The 21,041-nt window shown below is 40.0% G+C and overlaps 1 protein-coding gene across 50 annotated transcripts in view; it reads right to left on the bottom strand.

The window, feature by feature from the left end:
* TTN (titin) overlaps positions 1 to 21,041 on the bottom strand; it is a 275,095-nt gene that overhangs the window by 12,407 nt on the left and 241,647 nt on the right. For all 50 annotated transcript variants that reach the window (XM_049615442.1, XM_049615431.1, XM_049615432.1 and 47 more), the window contains 28 exons: positions 20,193 to 20,489; positions 19,508 to 20,095; positions 19,112 to 19,414; positions 18,698 to 18,994; positions 16,743 to 17,030; positions 16,332 to 16,631; positions 15,787 to 16,089; positions 15,384 to 15,689; positions 13,507 to 15,273; positions 12,900 to 13,193; positions 11,900 to 12,187; positions 11,487 to 11,786; positions 9,337 to 11,403; positions 8,938 to 9,240; positions 8,528 to 8,833; positions 8,121 to 8,411; positions 7,728 to 8,024; positions 7,295 to 7,600; positions 5,840 to 6,145; positions 5,473 to 5,754; positions 4,657 to 5,250; positions 4,249 to 4,536; positions 3,847 to 4,146; positions 3,060 to 3,362; positions 2,210 to 2,512; positions 1,522 to 2,106; positions 1,097 to 1,402; positions 683 to 982 (listed from right to left, as the gene is read on the bottom strand). In XM_049615442.1, the coding sequence (XP_049471399.1) occupies positions 683 to 982; positions 1,097 to 1,402; positions 1,522 to 2,106; positions 2,210 to 2,512; positions 3,060 to 3,362; positions 3,847 to 4,146; positions 4,249 to 4,536; positions 4,657 to 5,250; positions 5,473 to 5,754; positions 5,840 to 6,145; positions 7,295 to 7,600; positions 7,728 to 8,024; positions 8,121 to 8,411; positions 8,528 to 8,833; positions 8,938 to 9,240; positions 9,337 to 11,403; positions 11,487 to 11,786; positions 11,900 to 12,187; positions 12,900 to 13,193; positions 13,507 to 15,273; positions 15,384 to 15,689; positions 15,787 to 16,089; positions 16,332 to 16,631; positions 16,743 to 17,030; positions 18,698 to 18,994; positions 19,112 to 19,414; positions 19,508 to 20,095; positions 20,193 to 20,489 (12,468 nt within the window). The remainder of the gene's footprint in view (positions 1 to 682; positions 983 to 1,096; positions 1,403 to 1,521; positions 2,107 to 2,209; positions 2,513 to 3,059; positions 3,363 to 3,846; positions 4,147 to 4,248; positions 4,537 to 4,656; positions 5,251 to 5,472; positions 5,755 to 5,839; positions 6,146 to 7,294; positions 7,601 to 7,727; positions 8,025 to 8,120; positions 8,412 to 8,527; positions 8,834 to 8,937; positions 9,241 to 9,336; positions 11,404 to 11,486; positions 11,787 to 11,899; positions 12,188 to 12,899; positions 13,194 to 13,506; positions 15,274 to 15,383; positions 15,690 to 15,786; positions 16,090 to 16,331; positions 16,632 to 16,742; positions 17,031 to 18,697; positions 18,995 to 19,111; positions 19,415 to 19,507; positions 20,096 to 20,192; positions 20,490 to 21,041) is intronic.

The following is a 21,041-nucleotide window of genomic DNA, read 5'->3' as shown; positions in this document are numbered from 1 at the left end:
CTGTCCTTGTATATCAGGAATGAATTTATCCTTTTGACTAACACTTTATTAGATAGCATGGTTTATATATGAGTCTAATTCTTAAAAATTTCATAGTGCTTTTCCTGGGGTCCTATGGAAAACAGGGATTCAGTGAGCACACCATTACATTATTATGTAGAGTGACTTTTCCCTTTACATTGGGAGACATCAACAATGTATAGGAGTGGGATGCCTGGGTGGCTCAGTCAGTTAACCATCCGACTCTTGATATCAACTCAGGTCATGATCCCAATGTTGTGGGATTGAGCCCCACATTGGGCTCCACGCTGAGCGTGGAGCCGGCTTGGGATTCTCTCTCTCCCTCTCTCTGCCCCTGTCCCACTCTCGTTCTCACTCTCACTCTCACTAAAAAACAATGTATAGGGGCTTGGAGAAGTATGAATTATGTCTATAAATCTGTAGTATCTTGGCCCTTGTTTAGGTTCTGCACCTAATATCTACTGAAGTTATGTGCTTGGAATGACTTCCTGTAGAATGTATTGGCTATTCCATGTGTGTGTATATGCCAAAGTGAGTGATTCTGCCCAAACACTTGGCCTCCAATAAAGTTTTCTAGATATCTACTTAATATAGGGAAAGAATTAGCCTTAACATGTTACTTAGTTTGTAGGTCATGAGCAGAGAACTAATGCCAACTTACATGTTAGTTTAGTCTTTACAGACATAGCAGTTCTTCGAGGTCTGCTGAGCCCAGTCTCATTCTCAGCAAAAACTCTGAATTCATATTCAGTAGATTCTAGCAGACCCCCTATTGTGAATTGCCTGTCCTTGATGCGGTCCTTATTGCTCTTCTTCCAGGCACTGTCTCCAGACTGCCTATATTCAACCCAGTATCCAAGGATTTCTTTGCCACCATCACATTCAGGTTTCTCCCACTGTAGAGTGACGCTGTCTTTGGATATTGAAAGAATCTCAAGTTCTCCAGGTTGGCTTGGCTTATCTGAAATATTTTAAAACAATTGAAAAGGGAATCAGCTTTACTGCTGAAATAAAAGAGAAAGACCAAGATGGCTTGCCTCTATGATTTGAAACCCTTTAGAAACTCTCTCCTTACCAAATGGATCTTTGCAAACAACTGGTTCAGAAGCAGGGCTGGTCTCACTTAGGCCAACATCATTCTGTGCAATGATGCGGAACTGATATTCAGCATCAGGAACAAGCCCAGTGACAGTGTACATTGTGGTCGTTATCTGAGTCTTGTTGTGTCTGACCCACTTGTCAGTTGATGTCTCCTTGCGTTCAATGTAGTAGCCTGTGACTCGAGAACCACCATCGTCTTTGGGCCGGGACCAGGACAGGCTGACAGAACTCTTGGTCACATCAAGTACTTCTGGAGGATTGCTTGGAGGCTCTGGAGGATCTGGATATAAAGTAGGAAACGTGTTAAGAGTACAACCCCATATCTTGTAAGCTGATGGCTTACAAAACAAAAGAGTACTGAAAGAATTTTTACAGTGTTGTGGTTGGAAGAGTACTTACTCAGTGGTGTTTTTGGTATGACTGGTTCCTCAGACTTCAAAGGTTTGCTTATGCCAAACTGGTTTTCAGCTGAAACACGGAAATGGTATTCCACATTCTCTTTGAGGCCTTTTACAACCAGAGATGTACCTCGGACTCTGGAATCAATGGTATACCAGGCGGCTTTAGACACTTCTCGTCTCTCAAGAATATAGCCTAAGATGTCGGCACCGCCATCATCGGCAGGGGGTCTCCAACTGACCCTTACAGAGCGAGCTTGTATGTCGTCATATTCAAGTGGCCCTTCAGGAGTGTTGGGATTTCCTATCACCCTGACTTTGATGTAAACAGCCTTCTTGCCACACTTGTTTTCCAGAACCAGGTCATAAGTGCCAGAATCATCCCTGTCTGCTTCTTTGATTACAAGCTCAGTGTGTGTTTCAGAGGTTGCAATCATGGCACGTTTACTAATATCTTGGCCTTCCTTGGTCCATTTACATATTGGGAATGGTTTTCCTTTGATTGGTATGGTAAGTCTGATGACTCCACCTTGTCTTACAAAGATACCTTCTTGGTATCTTTCATCAAGTTCATAATCAGGATATTCTGGGAAAAAAGATCCAGTTACAATTAGCATTTTTGTGGGGTGGATGGTAAGAAACAAATCTTAAGACAATCATAGCAGAAAGTAAATGATCGTATGTCTTACCGAGCATTTCAGTGACTTTGACTGTTCCTGGTACCTCAGCAGGCTCCCCAGGTCCACCAGCGTTACAGGCTAGGACCCGGAATCTGTATTCAGCGCCCTGAGGTAGGTGTGTTAGAGTATACTCCCGAATCTTGGTTGGAGTGGTGTTACATTTGGTCCATTCGTGTTGATCTACTTTTTGCATTTCAATCAAATAGCCTGTGACTTTAGATCCTCCTTCATCTTCTGGAACACTCCAGGCCAGGGAGACTGATGTCCTTGTTGTATCAGTAACTCTTGGGTTTTGTGGCTTTCCTGGAGGAGCTGGGAATAAGACAACAACATATTGTTAAAGTTGCTGCAAAGCTGAAAATCGACTGTGCCACCTAACATTCGGTTGTGTAAACATGAACTGTTGGCATTAGAATACACTGTTGTTAAAATTTTATTCATTATTATCAGTTAAAAATACTCAAAACTCTTGCTTTTTCCTTTGTCTTAAATGTGCTTTATTTATGATTACTGCCATATTACGTTCATTATCAGCCTTTAAAGTGCTTTCAGAGATATTGTTCTAAAAATTTAACACTGATATAGGGCATATATTTTAAGTCCCTTTTTTTTAAAGAGTAGGGAATAGACTCAAGAGGAGAATAAAAAATTACTTGCCAAAAGTTGCTAGGGGCTGGAGCGGGGAGGGGATTGGTGACAAATGAACTTTTTGGGCTGATGAAAGTATTCTGTATTTTTATTGTGGTGGTGGTTATATAACAGGACCTTTTCAAAACTTAGAATTACACATTTCAGAAGGGTAAATTTTACTACATTAAATTATACCTTGATACATTGACTTAATACAAAATGTATTTACCAATTGGATCCATGGCAACGATGGGTTTGGAAGGACGACTTGGTTTTCCGGTCCCTCTCACATTAATGGCTGTGACACGGTGTTCATATTCTAAGCCTTCAATAAGGCCAGTGGAACGGTACCGTGTCATAGTCACTGGTACTTTATTTACACGGACCCATCGATCTGCTCTCACTTCTTTGCGCTCTATAATATATCCAGTCACTTGGGAGCCACCATCATTTTCTGGTGGATACCAAGTCAGTGTCATGCCATCACGGGAGACATCAAATATCTGTAATGTTTCTGGAGGTCCAGGAATACCTGCAGCAAGACAGAGGTAAACACATTATGGCAATGGGAATAAATTAAAATAAAGACGCCTACATTTCTGTGTGTCTTAGCTTTTTAAGTAGTATACAAGGCTTGTGACTCTTTTTCTAATGTTTTCATTTTTGTACTTTTGAGGTTCCTCACTTTCTTCTATTTTATAAACATTTATTAAGCACACATTCTGTATTTTTTTCTGTGACCTAGCTAGTCCCTCTTGCCTCCCTCCCTCCTTCCTTTTTGCCTTCCTCTTCTCTTTCATTAAAACAAAACAAAACAAAAAAACCAAAAAAAAAAAAAAAAAAAAAAAAAAACTAACCATGTTGAAAACTTCCAAGAAAATTCAGAAACCTTAGAAAGACCCTGGGGTTAATTCTGTGATCTATTTTTGCTTAGGGCATAGTAAAAACAAATTCCTTTCTGTTAACATTCAGAATAAGGTGGGGAGAATGGGAGACTTAAGGGTCCAAGGACTTACTGATGCTGCTGCGACATTCTATGACCTCAGACTGTAAGTAAGAGCCAATCCCGAAGCGGTTTGTTGCAGCCACACGGAACACATACTCATTGCCTTCAATGAGTCTGGTAAACTTAAATGTCGGTCTAGTCACTGATTCAGACACTGGCAGCCATCCTGGACGATGGGCATCACGTTGTTCTACCACATAACCACTCAGTGGAGCACCACCATCCAATTCAGGTGGTTGCCAGGAAATGGTAATTGAAGTAGCATCAATTTCATCAATCTTAATAGGCCCAGTTGGTGGACCAGGCTTGTCTATGAAAGAGAAAGAAATCCAGGAAGTTAGTTTTCACTTCACATCAAAATTGGGTGACTGAACATCAACAACTTGTGTGTGTCTTTGTCACACATCCTTACCAAGAATGATAACTTTAATGGTCTCTGAAGTAGTTCCAGTTACATTCTTTAATTCAAGTGTATATTCTCCAGTATCTCTGATAGTGGTTTCACGGATGGTTAATTTAGCTACTTTAGTATGAGTTTCAACCGTGACACGCTCTGATTCTCTTAGTTTAGAACCAGCAAAGAACCAGGAAGCAGCAGGAGGTGGGCGACCAGCGATTGGTATCACCAGTTCTACTGGTCTGCCAGCTGGGACATGGATGGTCTTTTGAGGCATTGTAGAAAGATCGATTGTTGGCAATACTGTGAGGAAAGAAAGTAGGCATTTATTCTTAAGCATTATTTCTAATGATGAAGTATCATGAATTCAGAATTTTTATTTTACCTACTATTATTGATATTTTTTGGCAATTTGATACATACCTCTGAGGTCTTTTACAGTTACGGCTGTTACGATCTCTCTTGGTTCTGACACACCTTTCTCATTTTGTGCCCTTACTCTAAATAGGTACTGTTCACCTTCGTTTAAGGAAATAACAGTGTGCTCTAAGACGGTGGGTTTTAAGGTGACAACCTTCATCCATCTCTCAGTGCCAGCTTTGCAGGCCTCAAGAACATATCCAGTGAGTCGGCTACCACCATCGTAGAGTGGTTTTTCCCAGGCAAGAGTAACGGTTGATTTGGTGACATCGACCACTTCTAGCTTTGTAGGCACCAGAGGTACTTCTGAGACCAGAACTGCATCAGATGTTTCACAAGGTTCCCCAATGCCATAAATATTTTCTGGCAGCACTCTGAAATAGTACATGGTTCCTTCTACAAGTCCGGAAATTCGATAAAGTGTCTTGCTGCATTTGGTAGTTACTGTTTTGAATGCTCTCATGGCAGCTTCACGCTTCTCAATAATGTAATTGTTGACAGGAGCTCCACCATCAATTGTGGGAATTTCCCAGGTAATGGTCACAGAATCTCTTGATACTTCCTTAACTCTCACTGAAGGACAGGGACCAGGAGTATCTAAAAAAAAAAAAAAAAAAAAAAAAAAATAGAATGGAAGATTCATACTTATTTGCTGATTGGTTGATAGTTTTTTGTTTTTGTTTTTTGTTTTTTTACGGGAAAATGTATTGAACATAGTTTCTCTCTAGAAAGGTGATCAATCATAGGACAAAGTGTAATTTTTTTTTTTTTTGTAAGAAATCTACTCCTGGCATAGTCATTTTTAAGACAAATACTTACCATATACTTTAACAAGGACTGTTGCTGATTTCTTGCCAGATTGATTTTCAGCTTCAATGGTGTATTTTCCAGCATCGTACCGGTTAACTTTGTCCACGATAAGTAAAGAGTAGCTGTCAGTGGTGTCAATAATTGCCCGGTTTACAAGGTCAATGCCCTTCTTGCTCCATGTAATGACAGGAGGTGGTCTTCCAGATACAGACACCATCAGGCGCAATGAGGCCCCAGCTCTGATGGTCACGGTCTTCTTTAAATCATCTGCGAGTTCTAGGTCTGGTATTTCTGGAAAGTAAATGTCAAAATTTAATTAATTCATGAGCAGGTATGATGAGAAAATAATTCACCTAAAAGCTTATATTACAAATACCTAGTCTCTCCACAGGCTCAATTTCAGCAGTTGACTCGCTGTATTCACTCATACCCTTCACATTCACAGCAGCAACCCTGAAGGAGTATTTCTGGCCCATTTTAAGGTCTGGCACGGTGAATTCAGTATTTCTTATTGTGGCATTGGTATGCACTCGGTACCACTGATCGGTGTCTTTCTCTTGCATTTCAAGAACATATCCCGTGATGTCAGTGCCACCATCATACATGGGCTTGGTCCATGCCAAACTAATGCTGTACTTGGTGGTATCCACAACTCTTGGAGCAGAAGGTGGTCCAGGGGTATCTATGGAATTTAAAAAGGGGGATTCAGACATGATACAAATAAGGAAGTTTTGAGGTTTGTATTTTTGGTTTTCGAGACTCACAAGTGCATTATTCTCCCCCCACCCCACCAGTATTTCAAAAGGTCTTTTAATGTTGTAATTAAGGTTTAAGAAAAAAACCCTATAATTTATTAAATTCAGTATTTCCAAAGGCCTTTATTTAGTAAAGGATTAAAAATTTAAAAAGTGGGATTCATTAAAGATGTAGCCTTACGGGCCGTAAGAAACACAAGTTAACTTATAATCTTTGCATCTTAACCCACAAGTATGTGGTTAACTGATCTTTCTTCTGATTCTTCTATCCCCAGAAGTGTAAGGCATTATTGTTCTTTGTTAGCGCTCACCAAGATAATCTGTGTAATTTAGCTCTTCTGCTAATATAGGGCAGCACTGTATGCTATATCATTATCCTCATCATTATTGAATTTAAAAAATTACACTTTCTTAGAAAGCTAGATGGTTTTCTTCTTGCTACTTTGGCTAGCTATTCTGGGTTCTTCTAGTTCAGCTCATTGCTTAACATACCTGTTCTCAGGGACTTTTCCTTAGTTGCTCAGCTTTCACGGTGTTAATATCACTTGTTACCTCTATGTTTCTAGTGAGTACAGGAATTGGTTTCTTCTACTTCCCCTATTCAGCCACAGTGGTTTACTCTTTAGTCATTGAGCTCAAACTCTGTTCAAGGATTTGTCACTCATTTTTGAAGGTCTTGTGACAATAATTTTGTTAGGTACTTATTAAAATACTAAACTTTATGCTCTTCTTAAAAGAGACTTTTTTTTCTTTTTAGTAGTTATCACTATACCACATTTTTTCCATTCTTAGGAATATTTATAAAATATATTTCTTTTGTATTAGTAGTAAAATAATTTATTTTTTACATAGACTAGAAAATATTGCAATAATTTTCAACAATGTAACTGCTAACTTATCAATGGAAGTAGTAGTTAAAATGTTCTGACTTGGCTATGCTTAAGATCTCTCTAAAAAGCATATGCTTTTCTAGATCATTCATAAATTCAAGAAGGTCTTGGAAATGGTATGTTGGAAAATTATTTGTAACATGGTTTTGATGGGCATTAGGTTAATGCGTGATTCTTAGAACTCACATGATGGTTCTCTGCATGAGATAAAGTTGGAAGCTTCACTGGGTTCACTGTTACCAGCGGCATTCACTGCGGTCACCCGGAACTGGTAATCACAACCTTCCATGAGGCCAGTAACCTTCAGCCTGGTATCATATATCACATAGTCTTTGTTGACACGTGTCCAGCGCAAACTCTTTTTCTCACGTTTGTCTACTAGGTAGTTGCTGATCTCATTGCCACCATCAGATTCAGGTTTTGCCCACTGAATGATGATATGCTCTTTGCCAGCCCCAACTTCTTCAGGTATGCCAGGTTGTGATGGAATAGCTGTTTATATTTTTATGAAAATAAGGATGGTCAGAATTATACAAAATCACTGTTGATATGATTGTCCTCCTCTCCCCCGATCCCATTATATTTAACTACCAAGTTGTTTAAAAGTGTTAATACTCACTGAATGAGTTTCTGGCTACGATTGGCCCTGATTCAACAGGCACACCAGGGCCGTATTTGTTTACTGCCCGCACTCGGAATATGTATTCATTGTTCTTGATGAGTCTGGTAACCACATGGGATAGTGTTGGGCATTCGGCTTCAACAATCACCCAGTTGAGCCTGCTGGTCTCACGTCTTTCCACGATGTAGTGAGTTATTTCTGCTCCTCCATCTTCCTGAGGAAGGCTCCAGGCTAAAGTGCACTTTTCCTCTGTTACTCTGCTGACAGTGAGATTTCCACATGGGCCAGGGGAATCTGAAACAAGTGTAATGGCAAGCAACGATTAAGATCTTTTTTTCTACCCACACTTAAAAATGCTATAAAAAATAAAAGAACATTTGACATGCTTACCAAGGACTTTGACCATGACAGACACGGCCTTGGTCCCACTGGCATTCTTCACTGTTAAAGTGTATTTTCCACTGTCACTTCTGTCACAGAACTTGATCACAGCAGTTGCTCGTTTGCCTGTATACTGCAGAGAGACTTTCTCACAGAGATCTAGTTCCTTGTCTCCTTTGGTCCAGATAATTTTGGGTTCAGGTTTGCCACCAACTGCAGCATCAAGGACAAGATCTGAGCCTGCTCTTATGGTAACCAGATCACCCTGTAATCTGGCATCCAGTTCAGCTTTGGGTGGAGCTGTCATGGGCAAAAATAGATGTGAATAAATATAGGACAGTTTATTTTCATATAAATTGTGATAATTTAAAAGGAGAACACGAACATCGAAAAATTTTTTTTTTTTTTTTTTTTACCATATTCATCTCGGCAAGTGACAGGGCCTGTAGATTCTGATCCTTTGCTAATTACTCCTGCTGCATTCTTAGCCAACACACGGAATTCATAAGTGTCTCCTTCACTGAGAGCAGTCACAGTGAAGAAATTGTCAGATACGATGGTATAGTTGCACTTTAGCCAGCGACCATCTCCAACCTCACTGACTGGCTTACGCTCAATGATGTAGCCCACGACCTTGCTGCCTCCATCATATACTGGGGCAGACCAAATCAGTGACACTGTTGATCTTGTAACATCTGTCACCTCTGGTCTTCCTGGTGCATCTGGAAGGGATGCAAAAATGAAGTTAAAAAATACAATTCTGAATTTTAGTACCAGTAATAATGATGATGATAAATGAATGTACCGATTAAATATTGATACATACCAACTGGGTTTTGAGCCATCATAGGTCTTGAAGCCTCACTGGCTTTGCTAACACCTGCAGCATTGAGTGCATATGTTCGGAACTGATATTCTAGTCCTTCTACCAAACCAGTCACTTTGTAGTTACACTCTAAGCATGGCACTTTGTTTTCTTTCACCCAAAGAATGGTGTTACGTTCTTTCTTCTCAACCCAGTAGCCAATGACTTTACTGCCACCATCATGGTAGGGTTCTTCCCAACGAATAGACATGGCATTGGCAGACACATAGTAGACTTCAGGTCTTGTAGGAGCACTTGGTGGGACTAAATATAAATAAAGGTATCAAATATGAATACAGTTTTATAAAATTCAAGGGAAATATTTAATAATGGACTTCGAAATATTCTTATTTTTCTTACCGAATGGATGCTCAGCAACTATTGGTGCTGATTCCAGAGGCTTGCTGACACCAAATCTGTTCTCTGAACTGACACGGAAAGAATATTCCATGTATTTTGTGAGATGAGTGACTTTAATCTGAGTGCGCTTGACACTGGAATTGACAAGCTGCCAAGCTGTTGTACCTGATTCACGCTTTTCAACTATGTAATTAGTAATGTCAGTGCCTCCGTCATCTTTAGGTTCAGCCCATGATAGGACACATGACTCAGCCGAGACAGATGAGACCTCAATGGGGCCAGTTACTGGACCTGGCCTTCCAATGACCACGACTGTGATGGTAAATGTTTTAACACCAGCTGTATTTTCCAGGGTCAAGAAGTATCTTCCAGAGTCACCTCTCATGCTGTCCTTTACTGACAGGGTGGTTCTGTCCTTTGTTGTTGTGATACTCACTCGATCTGTGTCCTTAAGTCTCATTTCTTCAAGCTTCCATGTTACTTTAGGAGCAGGACGACCAGTGATTGGAACATCAATGGTAAATGTGCTTCCTGCTTTGCAAGTTATGAGCTGATTAGTAATTCCAGTGAGATCAGCAGTGGGCTCAATTTGAGGCTCCTTGATGATGACAGAAGAGAAGGCTTCTCTGGGTTCACTGTAGCCAGCGTCATTTTTGGCCTTCACACGGAATTCATATTCAGTGTTCTCAACAAGGCGCTCCACTGTGTAAGTCAGCTGTTTGGTGTGACCAGCCTCAACCCAGAAGTCAGATCCCTTTTGTCTCATTTCAAGGAGGTAGCCAGTGATCCGGCTGCCTCCATCATGGTCAGGTTTAAGCCAAGCTAAGACTGCAGAGGATTTACTTGTGTCAATGATATCAAGTCTCTTAGGTGGAGCAGGCTGTTCTGTGGCTACGATTGGTTCTGGCATTTCATAGGGTTCACCTACACCATACTCATTTTCTGCAGAAACACGGAAATAGTATGGAACACCTTCTGCCAGGTCACTGACCTTGAAGATCTGACGAGTGCATTTTTCGCTGATAACCTGCCAGCTACGACGACTTGCTTCTCGTTTTTCTACCACATAATGATGGATTCGGGCACCACCATCAAGGATAGGAGCATCCCACATCAGTGTAACAGATCCGCGGTTCACATCCTTGAAAGTGATTGGGCCAGGTGGACCTGGAGAGTCTAGCACCTTTACAGTGAATGTGATTGACTTGCTACCACTGTTATTTTCTACAGTGAGGGTGTATTTCCCTGCATCATTTCTGTTGCAGTTTTCCACGGTGAGGGTGCTGAAGGAGTCTGTTGTATGTATATCAGCCCGAATGCTGAGGTTAGAGTCAGGTTTGCTCCATACAGCTGTAGGTGTAGGTCTACCCTTGTAGGCAATGAAGAGGCGAATACTGGCCCCAGCTCTAACGACATGAGTCTGCTTGAAGTTCGCATCGATATCTAACTCAGGAGCTGTTAATCGGTCAACTGCTTTAATTGCACCGGTCGCTTCACTGCTGTCTCCTTTTCCGGCACCATTGACAGCACTAACCCGGAATTTGTATTCTTCACCTGCCTGTAGATCAGTGACTGTATATCTTGTTTTCACACATGCCTCTGCATTTACCTTGTGCCAGTCTCCCAAGTCAGCCTTGCACATTTCAATAATATATCCAATTATTTCCATGCCTCCATCAAACACTGGCCTAGACCATTCTAAGCTCACAGTTGTCTTGGATGTATCTGTCACTTTGACCACAGTGGGAGCACTTGGTGGGCTGACTGGCTCTCTACATTTGATTAGTCTTGAGATACCGCTTGCAGGTCCTATTCCTGCATCATTTTCAGCCATGACATGGAACTCATACTCATTGCCCTCTATCAGGCCAGTGACTTTGTATCTTGTCTCAGAGATTGGTCGTTTGCTGATCACTTTCACCCATCGTGTGCTCTTCTTTTCTCTCCTTTCGAGGATATAATGTTGAATTTCGTTGCCACCATCTGATTCTGGCCTTGTCCATGTCAGCGTAATGCTATTGCCTGTTACATTACTAGGTTCTGGAGTGCCAGGAGCATCGGGAATAGCTGTGAAATGAAAAAAAATTAGACATGTTTGGTTGGAAGTTAATCTTTTGACATTATACCACTTAGTGAAAACAGACACTTACTGTATTGTATTTGAGCAACCACTGGGTCAGAATCAAGTGGCCTCCCAACACCAAACTTGTTGACTGCAGAAACACGGAATTGGTATTCATTGCCACTTATTAGTTTCGTGGCAGTATAGCTGTGGGCTTGACAATTATCTTCAATTAGTGCCCAAGCAAGTCTGCTGGTTTCCCGTTTTTCAATGATGTAGTGAGTGATGGGAGCACAGCCATCATTGAGAGGAGCATCCCACCACAGAGTCATCTTCTCGCCAGTAATATTGGTGAATCTTATTGGCCCAACTACTTTTCCTGGTGTATCTATAAGAAAAAGTTTCCAGAGTTAATTTATCCTTCTCTATTAAAATGCAACCAGGCATGTCTCTACCCCAAGACTTGTAAATGGCAAGATTAAGAAGCTATTTCAGAAGTACCTTGTACTTTAACTTTAATTTCTGCTTTTGTGGAGCCCGATGCGTTTTTGGCTTCCACACTATATACACCACGATGGTCCCGGGTAGCATCTCTAACAAAAAGGCTGGTGGATCCAAGGACATCAGTTATTTCCATATTCATCTTCTTTTCAATTTCTACTCCATCTCTGAACCAAGTTACTCGAGGTACTGGACGTCCCTGCACCAAAGCTTTAATTCTAAGGCTCTCTCCAGACTTAATAATGATGCCATCAAAGTACTCAGGGCCAAACTCTACGGTTGGTGGAACTACAAAAAAAAAAAAAAAAAAAAAAGAAAAGAAATGATATGTGTTAGTTTGGCTTAATAAAAACATAAATGTGTTTTTCATTAGCACCATCCTAAAGCATAGAAGGTAATGTTTATCCTGTGTTACCAAGGGCTATTATGAAAGTAGGATTGATAATTGAGAATTTAGATTACGGGGTTGAACATCTGCATGCTATTAGGTTATCTCCTTTTTATGTCTGTCATGTTATTAATTTGCATTGCCACTTATAAAAAGAGAAGAAACATTTGTAGATCGCTTACTTCCTAATGCTGCTGTATAGTCAAACAAGTTCCTATAAGAGGTCATCAGCTGCACTCAAGCAAAATGCTGATTGTACTGCTGGGTGTATATTGTATTTTAGTAACTTCGTAAAGCTTGACAGTTATTCTCGAGAGTGTTTTTCTTTACTATAAATGACTGAAATCAAAACTAAGAATTCATTCCCACTTGCATGCTATTTATATGGGAATGAAGCGAAACCATAGTCATGGTAAAAAGAATTGATGCCAATGTTGTTTTTCCTTCTCTTCATCTGAAAGGTAGAAAATCTAATCCATCCACTTAACAACCCTGGGTAATCTGCATGAAATGAGATTCCTGCTCCCCCTTTTACAGACCAGGGGCCAAAAGTATCTTTAAAAAAGTGTGAATGCTTTTAATCATATTTGGAAATCAGTTGTAAATGCTTACCATTTTCATCTCTTGTCATGATAATGCCAGAAGACTGTGAGGGCGGACTTATGGTTCCAACAGCATTTCTTGCAATTATTCTGAACTCATATCGATCCCCAGGACTAAGTCCTGTGACTGTGTACTGACATTCACTGACGTCGGTAAAGTTGCATCTGACCCAACGATCGCTCCCTTGCCGTTTCTCAATGCTGTAGGCCACAATCTTACTGCCTCCATCACGCAATGGTGGGTTCCACTTAAGTGTGATGGTTTCCCGGGTAACATCAATATAGTCAGGAGTGCCAGGTGGGTCTAAAAAATTATATGGAAATTAAATGCATCATTTCTGTAACCAATTCTTCATTAGCAATGGGAGAAAAGTAAAGTGAATAAATCCATCAAACTCATTTTAATTTCAATTTTTTGTAGCATGGGTCTTTAAAAAGAACTTTAAATTATTTTATTAGACTGACTTAAAATCATTTCTTTTGCTTTATTTGACCAGCACTCTAGTGATCAGAAGATATGTGGGAAGGTGATATGTGGAAGAAAAGCAGTGTGTGATTTGTTAGTGACATATTCACTTGCTGAATTAAATATGCTTGAATAATATTCAATTACTTACCTACTGGGGAAACAGCTAACGTAAATTTGCTTGGGTCACTGGGCGAGCTTAGGCCAGCAGAATTTTCAGCATATACACGGAACTGGTAATCTAGGCCTTCCATTAGTCCAGTAGCTCTATATTCTCTTCCAGATATAGGTGTTGTATTAACTCTTTGCCAGAGGATGCTGTTTCTTTCTTTCTTTTCAACATGGAATCCAGTAACTGCTGAACCACCATCGTAAGCTGGAGCATCCCAAGTTAGTGACATGCCATCAGAAGTCACATTGTATATAACTGGCTTTCCTGGGGGGCCAGGAATCCTGAACTGGTGTTTTGCCACAATAATGTTTGAGACAAGTGGCTGGCTGACTCCATATCTGTTTTCTGCCCTAACTCTAAACTGGTATTCAGCATCTTTGATTAGATTAGGAACTTTGAAAGTTGTCCTGGCAACACTTGAACACACCATCTTCCAATTAGTTTGTGAAGCTTCCCGCTTCTCAATGCTGTAACAAGTGATTTCTCCTCCTCCGTCATCTTCAGGCACATCCCATGACATGATGACACTGTCAGCCTTGATTTCATCAAATCGAATGGGCCCTTTGGGCTTTGATGGTGGGCCAAGTGTGATGATTGTAATGGGAAATGAGTTTCTACAAACTGCATTATCAAGAATAATGGTGTATTTCCCTCCATTCTCCTTCTTGACATGCTTAATATTCAAAGTAATTTTGTTTTCGGTTTTACTGTAACGAACATACTCGCTTTCTTTCAATGGCAAACCATCTTTCAGCCAACTGATGGATGGTTTGGGTTTTCCTTTATAAGGTAATTCCAGGTGCACATTATGCCCAATTCTCACAGCGACTTGTGCCCCAGGGATTTCTGACAGGTCAACTTCAGGTGTAATTATAAGTTCTTTCACTGTAATTGGCCCAATAGTGACAGCATCACTCAGTCCTTTCTCATTTTTGGCAGACACTCTGAATTCCAGCACTGACTGTTCCTTAAGTTGGCCAACTTCAATTTCACAGGTCTTACTTATGCCAGCATGTGACCATATTTGTTCACCTTTACCTTTTCTTTCCACAACATATTCTGTGATGACACTACCACCATCAAAGTCAGGCTTGGTCCAGTGCAGGGTAACAGATGTCTTTGTGGAGTCTTTCATTGAGAGATCCCGTATAGGAGCTGGTACTTCAGCAGCCTTCACCGGCTCTGTAGTGTCACAGGGTTCCCCAATTCCAATTTCATTTTCTGCAAGAACTCTGAAGAAGAATGGAGTTTTCTCTGACAAATCTGTTATCTTAAAGGATGTACTAGAACATTTGTGTGACACTGAAGACCATGTTCTCTTGGTGGCATCTCTCTTTTCAATGATATAATTAATTATGGGAGATCCTCCATCAATGAGAGGAGGATCCCAGAACAAAGTGACTGTGCCTCGAGAAACATGTTTAACCTGTAGTTTCTGGCAGGCAGCTGGTGTATCAAGCACTTTAACACTCACAGTCGAAGACTTTGGTTGACCAACACCATTTTCAATTGTAAGAATATATTTTCCTGTATCATTGCGAGTGACTTGAGGAATAATTAGTAATGAAGATGAATCAGTGTTTTGAATGTTGTATCTGGCATCACTGCCCAGATTCTTCTCATCTTTTCTCCACGTGACAGTAGGTGGAGGTCTGCCTTTAAAGGGAATCAACACGTGTACATCTTCACCGGCTTTAGCTATAACAGAGGTTCTGAGAGCCACATCTAGGTCGATCTCTGGTTCCTCTGTAGAAACAAAATGGACATACGTTTTGAATTTTAAAACAAAAAAATGAATGATTTCTTAGCAGCACTCTAATAAAAATAAACACACAACCATACCAGTAGGTACATACCAAGTATATCTTTAGCTTGAACAGGTTCAGTCATTTCTATAGGTTCTCCTTGTCCAGCACAGTTTATAGCAGATACCTGGAAGTAGTAGTTGACTCCAGGTTTCAGGTTAGATACCACATATTCTGTAGTTCTGACCTCTCCCTTGGTAGAGACAACAGTCCATTCCTCTTCCTCTCCTTGTCTCATCGCAACAACATATCCGGTAACAGCGCTGCCTCCATCATAGACAGGTTTACTCCAGCCAAGAGTGATGGACGATTTGGTTGAATCTGCAATTCTTATCTTAGCTGGTGGGCCTGGAGGGTCTGGAATGACCATTCATAATACCACAATTACACAATCATGTACAATTTAGTGACCTCAAAGAGACATAGCGAAGATGCAGCATTTATGAGCACTTACCAATAGGATCAGCAGCTTTGTAGAAGTCAGATGGTTCAGAAAATGGACCCTGACCAGCAGCATTTACAGCACAAACTCGGTATTGGTAGTCATTGTTTTCTGTGAGTCCTGTCACTTTCTCTCTGGTGTCACGGATAGTCTCCTTTAGGACTTTAAACCATCCTAGGCTTTTCTTGTCTCTTTTCTCAAGGAAATAGCCACTCACTTCACTACCACCATCAGCAATTGGCCTGCTCCAGACAACAGTCATTGAATTCTTGGTAATCTGTGTCACCTCTGGTACGCCTGGAGGTCCAGGAGTAACTATTTAAAAAGAAAAGGAAAAGGAGTTTGAAGGATCAACACCACCGATAAATTCATTTTCAAGAATAGTAGTTTTACTTATTATACTTTCCACCTTTTGAAAAGGATGATAATGAGGGGAGATGTGAGATAAAAGAAAATCAAAATCATTCTAAGAAAACATATTCACAAGCTAGCAGAATAGTTTATTTGTAAAATATTCAAGCATTTGATTTCAGTTTCCTAATGAAATTATGTCTCACCAAATGCATTCTTTGCTACCACTGGATCAGATTCCAGTGGATCGCCAATTCCATATTTGTTCACGGCTCGAACCCGGAAGATGTATTCATTTCCTTTGATAATTTTGGTGGTTGTAATGATGCACTCTTCCAAATTTTCGGACACCATAGACCACACAACGCGGCTTGTCTCACGTTTTTCCACGATGTAGTGAGTGATTTTTGCACCGCCATCATCTGCTGGCGGGCGCCAGAGAAGAGTTATCTTTTCAGCAGTGACCGTCTTGAATTCAATTGGTCCACCTGGAGGTCCTGGTTTGTCTGTTAATGAAAGAATGAAACAATATGTCAGTACTTTTTATAAGACTACTCATTTAAAATTGCTAAGTTTTAGATAATAAAATATGATGTTGTCCTATAATCAGCACCTACCAAGGATCTGCACTCTGATGGTGGCTGAGGCTGAGCCCATGGCATTCCTTAGTTTTAATTCATAGATTCCACTATTAAGGCGATTTGCATCTTTGATGAGTATAGATGCAAGGTCAGTGGTATTTTCAACACACACCAGTGCATTGGTTTGTAACTCTTTATCATCTTTGTACCACTCAATTGTAGGCTCAGGTTTCCCAGAAATGCCAGCTCTGAGCTTCACAGATGTACCTGCTCTATATTTGACAACTTCTGTATATTCTAGAGGCAAATCAATTACAGGTCCACCTGCAAGAGAAACAGATGAGAAATATTTAAAGGATCACAAGGATGGAAAAAATAATTGCAACTTCAAAGTAAGGCCATTGGTCTTTATTAAGTAATATAGTACTTTTTTTTTTTACATGGTAGTTCTAATTTTATTTACCTATTATTTTAAATTTTTTGTTTTTAATGTTTTTGTTTTATTTTTAAATAATATTTTAATAATGTTTTAATGTTTTATTTTTGAGGTGGACAGAGCATGAGCAGGGGAGGGGCAGAAAGAGAGGGAGACACAGAATCGGAAGCAGGCTCCAGTCTCCAAGCTGTCAGCACAGAGCCCGACGTGAGGCTCGAACTCACAGACTGTGAGATCATGACCTGAGCCGAAGTCGGATGCTTAACCAACTGAGCCACCCAGGCACCCCATATTTACCTATTATTTTAAACAGTAAAACTTTACAAGCCATAGTTCTATCCCAGATGGGGAAGAAAGGTTGTAAGGAAGCCCTGCCCTCCAATGACACACTAATTGCACAAGGACTTCAATGCCTTTGAAATGTATTTTAAAGTCTATCAGGTATTTAATTCTAAGGATAAAATGGGATATGGTAGTGAGAACATCCCTAAAGAAGTTGTATTATCCATTTTCTTTCATTTCAGATTCTCCTTTCTTTTCCTCTATCTCCTATTCTTGTTATTTTCTCTTCCCAGTTCACTGATATCCAAGTGTGGATTGTTCATGTCTGACTCTTGAAGTCTGAATTCATTACTCACAGAGTATTTCACTGGACAGATTTTCTGCCAGGCTGGTTAGAAGCTTAGGACTTTTGAGAAACTAAATTTGAGAATAAATTTGACTTGCTTCACAGTCTCACAACAGTGTTCACAAAGCCTGATTCATAAAGAGCAGCCTTGAGGTTCTCAGCATGAGGACAGGAGTGGATACTTATGCCGAGACACCATAGAGACTCCTTGAACACACGGAACTTTTAAAAAGAGTATCATAGGGTACATAACCCTCATGAAATTTTAATTTTGAAACCACTGTTGAGTTGAATCTGTTCTTTATCTTCTATAATGGTCAAGTGTGTGTATTTTGTAATGACAGCAATGTAGACAGAATTCTGGAGTCTGTCTCTTTGAATTCCCACTCTACACTGATGAGCTGCTTGATGTTGGGGAAGTTACATATAAGCACTCTAAACCTCAGTTTCTCTTCTGTAAAATGGGATAATGTTAGGGCTGTTAGAATTAGGGGAGAGAATTCATGAAAGCACCCAGTATATGTTAGCTGCTGCTAATACTATCATTAATGCCTCTGTTTAGTCTTTCATTTATGTAAGACGAAAATTATCTGAGCACTCAACCATGGTTTTAATTATTAATTCTCATGTTTTAAAATAGAAAAAAGGGAAAGTGCCAACTCATAAATACAATCAAAGAATTCTAAAAGGTTGAAGTTGCAAAGGACTTTAGATATCCTGTAGTCCAAATCTCACATTTTACAGTTAGGTCAAGAGACCAGCAGAGATTAAGGAACTTTCCTAAGATTCTCAGCTAGTTCATATACTTTCTTCAAATATCTAATTAAGGTGCATAGTCAAAGTTATTCTATAGATTAGAACCAGAAAAAGCAAGGAAAGATATTGGGTTAAAATGCTATTGGGATTAAAAGTTCTAAAAATGCTTACCATAAGAATCGATGCACGTAATGGGGCCTACAACCTCAGATGGATTGCTGACAGAACCAACGGCATTCCTAGCAAAGACCCGGAATTCATACTGGGAATTCTGAGTCAAGCCAGAGACAGTGAATTGAGTCTCGATAACATTGGTGAAGCTGGCCTTGGTCCATCTGCCATCTGGAAGGTCTCGTCTCTCAACAATATAGCCTGTGATCTTGCTTCCTCCATCGAAAGCTGGTTGTTGCCATGAAAGGTGGACAGAGTTTTTGGAAATATCAGTGATACGGACATTTCTTGGGGGTTCTGAGGAAGTAAGAGAAAGCAAATCAGTGGAACTTATGTCAACATTATTTTGCTTTTCAGAAATAAGATTTTCATTTTTAAGTAGTCAGAATTGTCCTTCTTATGAAAAATACATACCACAGGCATCAATGGCTAGGACTGGTTCAGAAGGATGGCTGGGTTTTCCAACACCAGCAGCATTTTCTGCATATACCCTAAATTCATAAATAAGTCCAGCACTGATCGTTGTGACTTTGAAGTGAGTTGTGCGGATGACCAATTTGTTGGCTTTCTGCCACAAAATACTGTTTCTGTCTTTCATTTCCAGGTGGTAGCCTATAACTGCACTGCCTCCATTGGACACTGGTTCATGCCAGCCCACGGTGATGCTTTCTCGAGTAACATTAGTGACCCAGGGTGTAGATGGTGGTCCAGGTGTTGCTACAAGAGACAGGAATCCCTTAGGTTAGTACAGATATTTAAAACACTTATGTAAATGAAAACCTGGGATCTTTGAAAAGTTCAACAACTTACTGTATGGTAATTTGACAATCACACAAGCTGAATCTATGTGATCACTGATGCCAAAGCGATTTTCTGCCTTGACGCGGAATTGGTATTCTTCTCCTGTGGTCAGTTTCATGACTTTAATCATGGTCCTTGCAACCGTTGCAGACACTTCAGTCCATACTGCAGTACTTGTCTCTCTCTTGAGTACAATGTAGTTGGTAACTTGACTTCCACCATCATACTTAGGTGGCTCCCATTTGAGAGTCACGCTTTCTTCTGTTATATTGCTAATAACAACAGGGCCAGTAGGGGGACCAGGCCGATCCAATACAATGATGTTAATGAAAGCTTTTGTTGTTCCACTGGCATTGGCGGCAGTGATCTCATATCTTCCAGCATCAGCAGTAACGCTTTCTTTGAGATTGATGGTCAGGTTCTCAGCAGTAATTTCAGTGTTAAACCTCATGGTTGCTTTCAGGGGGACACCATCTTTTGATAAGGTCACTTTGGGCAGTGGTTTTCCAGAAATAGGAATGTCAACTTTAAGGTTTGAACCAGCTCTAACATATACAGTATGACTTGGGAAATTCTTCATATCAATTTCAGGTGGTTCTGAAAGATAAGAATATGTCAGACGAAGGTGAAAAAGAGTTTCTAAAAATTAATACAAACCATTTCAAATTTTGCTTTTACATAAAATTAGACATACCCAGTTGTTCCTTAACAAGAACAGGAAGCAGAAGCTCTCTGGGGTCACTCAGACCAGCTTGATTTTCAGCAAACACCCGGAAAAAGTATTCAGAATTCTCCCTCAGACCAGAAACAACATGATGGGTTGATTTCACCACTGCGCATTTAACCCAATTTTTCTGTCCCTTTTCTAGTGCTTCAACGACATAGTGTACAATTCTGCTTCCACCGTCGTGTTCTGGCTTCAACCAGGTCAGGGAAACACTATCTTTGGATACACCTGTTACTCCAAGTTTTTCAGGTGGGCTTGGTTTTTCTAAGAAAGTAAAACATCAAAATAAAGGGATTATTACAACATTCCTCCCCTCATATGTGTTCTTTCTGCACTGTCAGAGAAAAATTTTAAATGAAGGCTACATACTTAATCTTTGATTTGAGTCTCTCTTTTCATATGACCAGTTTAGCTTCTGAGCCAAGCAAAACTTCCCCAAGCTTTGGTCATTACATGTCAGGATACGTCATTGGAGTCAAATTCAAATTAAGTGTCAAATGACTAGATTAAATGGTAAAATGCATCCCAAATTTATCATGGGTATAAAAGTGAGGAATAAGATGAACAATCTTGTAAGATTTTGGCACACACATACTATATATGTGCAGTCAAATTCAGTTATACTTAAATTCAATATATATTTTCCAATTCCAGCTATGTAAGTTTCTGCAATTTATCAACAAAAAAACTTTTTGTATTAGAGATTTCATGCTGTGCTATAGTATGAATTGTTGAGGTGTGAACTAAAAGCCTTTAAAATTAAGTGAGACTAATTAGAATGATTCATCATATTCTAGGAAAATTAATATAGATATA

The sequence above is a fragment of the Panthera uncia genome (assembly GCF_023721935.1).
Source record: "Panthera uncia isolate 11264 chromosome C1 unlocalized genomic scaffold, Puncia_PCG_1.0 HiC_scaffold_3, whole genome shotgun sequence".
NCBI classification, from domain to species: Eukaryota; Metazoa; Chordata; class Mammalia; order Carnivora; family Felidae; genus Panthera; species Panthera uncia.
This window is presented reverse-complemented; position numbering and strand designations above follow the sequence as displayed.